The sequence below is a fragment of the Mesoplodon mirus genome (assembly GCF_964341445.2).
Source record: "Mesoplodon mirus genome assembly, contig: SUPER_3_unloc_2, whole genome shotgun sequence".
Lineage (NCBI taxonomy): Eukaryota > Metazoa > Chordata > Mammalia > Artiodactyla > Ziphiidae > Mesoplodon > Mesoplodon mirus.
In genome coordinates this window covers 789,420-796,280 of record NW_028295808.1, presented here as the reverse complement: position 1 = coordinate 796,280, position 6,861 = coordinate 789,420, and the positions used below count along the sequence as shown (strand labels likewise).

Sequence of the window (6,861 nt, the reverse complement as noted above, 5' to 3'; positions counted from 1 at the left end):
TGAAGACATTTTTATTTTGGTAACGCACCTGAGTCCCTGGCAGGATGGGCCTGACCTCCGCGGGGGCAATGGGGTGTTTGGGAGAGGATGGGGGCCCTGCCCTGAGGGGGCAGCTGGGGGATGAGGCAAAGGGCTCTGTGACAGTGATAGGTCACAAAGGGCTTTGTGAAAGGGCCTCAGAGGATAAATAGGCTGTGCCAGGGGGTTAGGCTGACAAAGTGGTTACTTCTCTCAGTAGGACGGAAGTTCACCACAGCCTCTTGGGGAGATAAAAACCCAGAAGCAGAAGTGAGGTGAGGCGGAGGGGGAGCCTACCGTACCTCTCGACACACTTGAAGAGATTCAGCCTGGGCTCCAGGCACCCTACAGCGTCCCAACTGTGATCATCTGTGCCCCTACCCACACCCCTGCCTCTGGGAGACCCGGAGGCAAACGTGGGGGCCTGTGGGGCGGGCTTGGAAGACCTGCAACGGGGCCGCCTGTGTGACGCAGGAGCATCGCAGCTCACTCTTCTGCCAGTGAGGCCGAGGGAGGGAAGAGCCAGGGAGCCGCCTTAACCGCACTGCCTGTCGTGATCAAAGACAGCCATGAGTGGGGACTCTCTGCTCCCGTATCACACGGCCCGGAGCAGCACCTGGGTGGACCTGTTCAACACCACCACGGGGAAGCTGCAGCAGCAACTACACAAGGGCGAATACGACCATTTCAAGTACGCGCCGATATTCGAGAGCGACTTCATCCAGGTCACGAAGAGGGGAGAAGCGATTGACGTGCACAACTGGGGCGGCCTGGTGACCATGGGCATCACATCCACCAGCCCCGTCCTCCCGCTCCCAGACATCATGCTGCTGGCCCAACGGGCCACCGGCTGTGAAAAGCACGCCGAGCGCAGCCAGGCCACCAAGGGCAAGAGCCACAAGGCTGCAAAGACCTTAGAGCTCACCAGGCTCCTTCCCTTGGAGTTCGTGAGGATCTCCACTCACAATCGTGAGAAAGAGCAGCTGCGCGTGAAGCTTGCCACTGGCCGCTGCTTCTACCTGCAGCTGTGTCCCCCTCTGGACGTGCGGGAAGACCTCTTCGCCGAGTGGGAACAGCTGATTTACCTCCTGCGACCACCAGTGGACAGTGAAAGCAACACCTATGCCGTTCCCGTCTGGGACATGCCCTGCATGCCTGTGTTCGAGGAGGAGCAGGACGGGAGGAGCCCGGCCGTGGAGGATTTCCAAGGAAAGGGGCATCAGGACCAGGTGAACGTCAGCAGCCTGCACACGTGCCCTGAGGTGGCCGGGGCCACGCCTGCAGCTTTTGCTGGGGGGCACGGAATCCAACTGGACTCCCACAAGCCCGATACCATGCCCGATGTGGCCACTGCGGAAGCAAAACCTACTACAGAGCTCGACAAAGCGGCAGCATCGCAGTCAACGAGAAAGGTGGAGACAGCAGGGGTGGCAGAAGGCACCGCAGCGGGTGCTTTGAGCACGGCAGTGATCAAGTCTCCTGCCACTGAAGAGCGGAGCACGGCCGTAGCAGCCACAGCCAGCGACGGGCCCGGAGGAAGCAAAACCAACAGAGCCACTGGGGACACTGCCACAACATCCCTGAGGAGCGGGAAAACGGCCTTGGCAGGTGCTGAGAACAATTCAGAGTATGCTTCCAGCACGTCCACCAGCCTCTCACCAGGGGCCGGCATGACTGTGGTCGGAGCAGAACCTACCAGCAAGACTGTCAAAGCAAGAGCCGACAAGGACGATGAGGGGACCCTCGTCTCAAGCTTGCCACAGGAAGGCAAAGTGAGCGAACAGGATGGCAGCTCACAGAGAGTGTCCCAGGCCCGCAAGGGAAGAAGGGAGAGGAGGGAGCACTGGGGAGAGGACAGAGCTCTGACGAGCCCCAAGCTCTGCAGTTCCGTGGAAAGCCACCACAAGGCAGCGGGGAGCAAGACAATCCCCAAAGCAGCTGGCCCGTGCTCAGGCGGCCGCAGAGCCACTAGAGAGGACCAAAAGGCCAAAGGCCACGGCAGCCCGGGGGGCAGCGAGCAGGGCGCTGCTCCCAAAGGCATCAGCCGTGCTCCTATCACCAGTGAGTCCAAGACCTCGCACAAATCGGGCAGGAGCTTATCTCCAGTGCGTTCAGGTCCCACCACCAACATACTCAGCAGGATCAGCTCTTTCTTCAGGAATGTGAGAGCCAGACTTACAAAAAAGACAGTGGCCTCATCACGAAATAAACATGGGAGCATCCTGGCGGAGCCAGTGGAAGGGACCCGAGTGGAGGCCATGACAGAGAGTGGCCAGGGCCTGGAAATCACCGGTGTGACATCTGAGACCATGGAGCCAGTGACCGTTGAAGCCCATCAATAGGACCTAGAGCTGGGAGCTGCAAAGGGGACCAGGGCTCTGGGAAATACCCCTGGAGAGCCCATTTCAGCTTCCTTACTGCAATTTAAATAAAAAAACATACAGTCTGAGAACGCAGGCAGTGTTTTATCTGAATTTCTAGGTCCCGAAGCCCAGCCGTAGCCTCACAGTGGATTCTGTGATGTCAGCTGTGCCACAGTCTGAGACCCAGTGTCCAGGCAAGGGCAGCCCCACCTCACACGCATGCTCAGCACCAACAGCACTGCTCCATCTGGCTTCCACTCCTTTCTGGCTTTGCCCCCCAGGGCCATGGCTCAAAGTCAGACTATGGTCTTGGAAGCTCTCCTTCACTCTCCCGCTATTTTTTTTTTTTTTTTTTTTTTTTTGCGGTACGCGGGCCACTCACTGTTGTGGCCTCTCCCGTCACGGAGCACAGGCTCCGGACACGCAGGCCCAGCGGCCATGGCTCACGGGCCCAGCCGCTCCGCAGCCTGTGGGATCATCCAGGACCGGGGCACGAACTCATGTTCCCTGCATCCTCAGGTGGACTCTCAACCACTGCGCCAGCAGGGAATCCCCCCCCCTATTCTTTTTATAAACGCTTATTCCCCCTGAAGGTCTGTAAACAGAGCCAGAACAGGACTCATGTCCCCTCGTGCTATTGAGTGGACAGAAATAAGGGCGGCAGTATTAGCTAGCAATCAGAACAGCAAGCACTCTCATCTAGACTTAGCCGTTCCCTGCCCAGGTATATACCCTGGAGAATCACACATGGTCTAAGAAACAACTCTGAGAATGTTTAGAGCAAAAATAACTTAACAGCACAACACGGGCAACAGCCCAAATTTCCATCAGCAGAATTCATACAGCAGGATAGGATGAGATTGGAATATTCAATACTGAAAAATAAATGAGCTACACACATTAGCATAGATCAACTTCTCATGGTTGTTAAAAACATCAGAAGAATGGGATACAGTTCCACTCATGGAACCATTCTGAAACAAGCTCAAACAACGGATTGCATAGGGTCCATGTTTAAAAAAACGGTAGCTAAACCTGAGGGAAGAGTCAACGCAAAATGGAGGACAGTTTTCTCTAGGGTGGAAAGGCTAAGTCAAGGAGGTTGACACAAGGCTGTTACTGCTGCTGGGAATTGTTCTGTCTCTGAAGCAAGATGGTAGGTACACAGGTGTTGTAGTTTTCACATTTTACTAACTCTGAAATCAGGATGGTCCTACAATCACCGTGGCAGTTGTGATGAGGTTATTGGCCAATGCCTTTCTCTTTTAATCACTTGTATTTATGCACAAAAATGATGTCAGAAAGGCTTGGCATCTTTAAAGGACATTTATTTAAGGTAAAGTACAAGAACTCTTGTTTGGTTATTAGGAAAAGAAGGAACGATATGCCCATTTTACAGATGAGAACACTGAGGCTCAGAGAAGGTAACCTGCTGCAGTCGCACAATGGGATCTTTGCAGAACAGTGATCCACCAGCCCACTTCTCTATGCAAAGCCCTGTCTGTAGTATGCGAAGGAAGCAAGCAAACAAGCCTGAGCTAGGACCAGCACAAGAACCCGCGGCACCACCATCCTTACCATCATGTTCCAACACTACAGAGATGAGCATCAATTTTACTAGATTGAGGGGAGGGAGGGGTGGGGGCCGGGAGCCGGTTTTCGAACTTCAGTGAGCTCACAGCTCTTAGCTGGCCTTATCTCGAGAGCATCCAGTCCACCCTTGAGCTGTGTCTGGCTCCCAGGCTTCTACCTCTAGCCTCTGCCATGACCCGGGCTGCGGCCAGAAACAGGCTCCCACCTGGAATTCCAGCGTTCACTCCTGGAACGTCCAGCATCCAGTCCTCCTCCAGCCACTAATTCAACTTTTGAATGCCCTGCTCACAAGGGTTTCTCCACACCAAATCTGCAGGAACTTTTTTCTTCTGGGGCTCCAAAACCAAATCCTTAAACCTCACATGAGGGAGAGTATTTGTTAGGTCAGAGCATCCTTGTTGATTGGACCTCCAGTTTGTGACTTCCACAGACCTCATCACGGGAGGCTGGGGAGAGGTCTCTTCTGTTGGTGGACGGAATGGTGGGCACTTGGTGGGGAGCACTGATGAGAAAGGGAGCCAGCCCAAGACCTACACATATGCACTGTTTCCCCTGGCCAAACAAGGTTCCTGACCCCAGAATTAACCCAGAGTTTCCCAGAAGACTAGGAGCTGCAGGGAGCCGCAATTAATGCTTTACTCTCCACCAGCTTTTCCTTGGACCCAAGGAGGAGAAATTACAAAAAGATCACATCACACTCCTTTGATCTGATGATTTCCACACAGGCAAGTGCAGGGAAACACTAGTCTGAAGGAAGAAAATGCATTAAAAACACGTGCACAGGGACTTCCCTGGTGGCGCAGTGGTTAAGAATCCGCCTGCCGACGCAGGGAACCCGGGTTCGAGCCCTGGTCCAGGAAGATCCCACACGCCACGGAGCAACTAAGCCCGTGCGCCACAACTACTGAGCCTGTGCTCTAGAGCCCGCGAGCCACAACTACCGAAGCCCGCACGCCTAGAGCCCGTGCTCCCCAACAAGAGAAGCCAAAAATAAATAATAAAATAAATTTACGGGAAAAACAACACGTGCATAGCCCTTAGCTGTTTATAAAGTTCTTGAATGTGTGTGCCCCCTTCTGATTCTCACGTCTTTCCACATTGCGGATAAGCAAGTGGAAGTTCAGAGCATTTGAAGGACTTGCTCAAGGTGGCAGGTGATGGTGCAGAGAGGGAGCTACCTCGGTGCAACAACTTTCAGACAGTGTGCCACCCCGGTCCCGCACAGAGGTACACAGATGGTGGAGGAGACAGGACAGCACGAGTCATGATCACAACTCTGAGTGACAAATACAATGAGAGACGTGTGTTTGGGGACTGGATCTATTCAGAGGAGGGGGTCTGGGGCATGGGAAGGAGTTCTGGGTTAGGGAAGGCTTCACAGGGGAACTGGCACTCACCATCGTCCACGTTTACTGAGATTTTATGAAAGGACAGACTAAGGACCGCCACTGCCAACTCTGCCCTATTCGATACAATTAAACCATGAGCTTAAATGGTTCAAATTGATCCCATCGTCTTACATTGCTATAGATTTCATCCAGTAGCTGAATTTGGGGGAGGAAAAGAAAAAGGACCCACACAAAACTTTCCCACTTGAAGACATTTTTATTTTGGTAACGCACCTGAGTCCCTGGCAGGATGTGCCTGACCTCCGCGGGGGCAATGGGGTGTTTGGGAGAGGATGGGGGCCCTGCCCTGAGGGGGCAGCTGGGGGATGAGGCAAAGGGCTCTGTGACAGTGATAGGTCACAAAGGGCTTTGTGAAAGGGCCTCAGAGGATAAATAGGCTGTGCCAGGGGGTTAGGCTGACAAAGTGGTTACTTCTCTCAGTAGGACGGAAGTTCACCACAGCCTCTTGGGGAGATAAAAACCCAGAAGCAGAAGTGAGGTGAGGCGGAGGGGGAGCCCACCGTACCTCTCGACACACTTGAAGAGATTCAGCCTGGGCTCCAGGCACCCTACAGCGTCCCAACTGTGATCATCTGTGCCCCTACCCACACCCCTGCCTCTGGGAGACCCGGAGGCAAACGTGGGGGCCTGTGGGGCGGGCTTGGAAGACCTGCAACGGGGCCGCCTGTGTGACGCAGGAGCATCGCAGCTCACTCTTCTGCCAGTGAGGCCGAGGGAGGGAAGAGCCAGGGAGCCGCCTTAACCGCACTGCCTGTCGTGATCAAAGACAGCCATGAGTGGGGACTCTCTGCTCCCGTATCACACGGCCCGGAGCAGCACCTGGGTGGACCTGTTCAACACCACCAAGGGGAAGCTGCAGCAGCAACTACACAAGGGCGAATACGACCATTTCAAGTACGCGCCGATATTCGAGAGCGACTTCATCCAGGTCACGAAGAGGGGAGAAGCGATTGACGTGCACAACTGGGGCGGCCTGGTGACCATGGGCATCACATCCACCAGCCCCGTCCTCCCGCTCCCAGACATCATGCTGCTGGCCCAACGGGCCACCGGCTGTGAAAAGCACGCCGAGCGCAGCCAGGCCACCAAGGGCAAGAGCCACAAGGCTGCAAAGACCTTAGAGCTCACCAGGCTCCTTCCCTTGGAGTTCGTGAGGATCTCCACTCACAATCGTGAGAAAGAGCAGCTGCGCGTGAAGCTTGCCACTGGCCGCTGCTTCTACCTGCAGCTGTGTCCCCCTCTGGACGTGCGGGAAGACCTCTTCGCCGAGTGGGAACAGCTGATTTACCTCCTGCGACCACCAGTGGACAGTGAAAGCAACACCTATGCCGTTCCCGTCTGGGACATGCCCTGCATGCCTGTGTTCGAGGAGGAGCAGGACGGGAGGAGCCCGGCCGTGGAGGATTTCCAAGGAAAGGGGCATCAGGACCAGGTGAACGTCAGCAGCCTGCACACGTGCCCTGAGGTGGCCGGGGCCA

General features: G+C 55.2%; 1 protein-coding gene across 1 annotated transcript; it reads left to right on the top strand.

Moving 5' to 3' along the window:
• Positions 1-587: 587 nt before the first annotated feature.
• LOC309801701 (Golgi-associated RAB2 interactor protein 4-like) lies at positions 588-3,036 on the top strand (the record flags this gene model as incomplete). Its single annotated transcript, XM_082646770.1, has 2 exons — positions 588-1,280; positions 3,031-3,036. 2 exons carry the CDS (start codon positions 588-590, stop codon positions 3,034-3,036), a joined length of 699 nt encoding a protein of 232 aa, XP_082502896.1.
• Between the last annotated feature and the right edge of the window lie 3,825 nt (positions 3,037-6,861).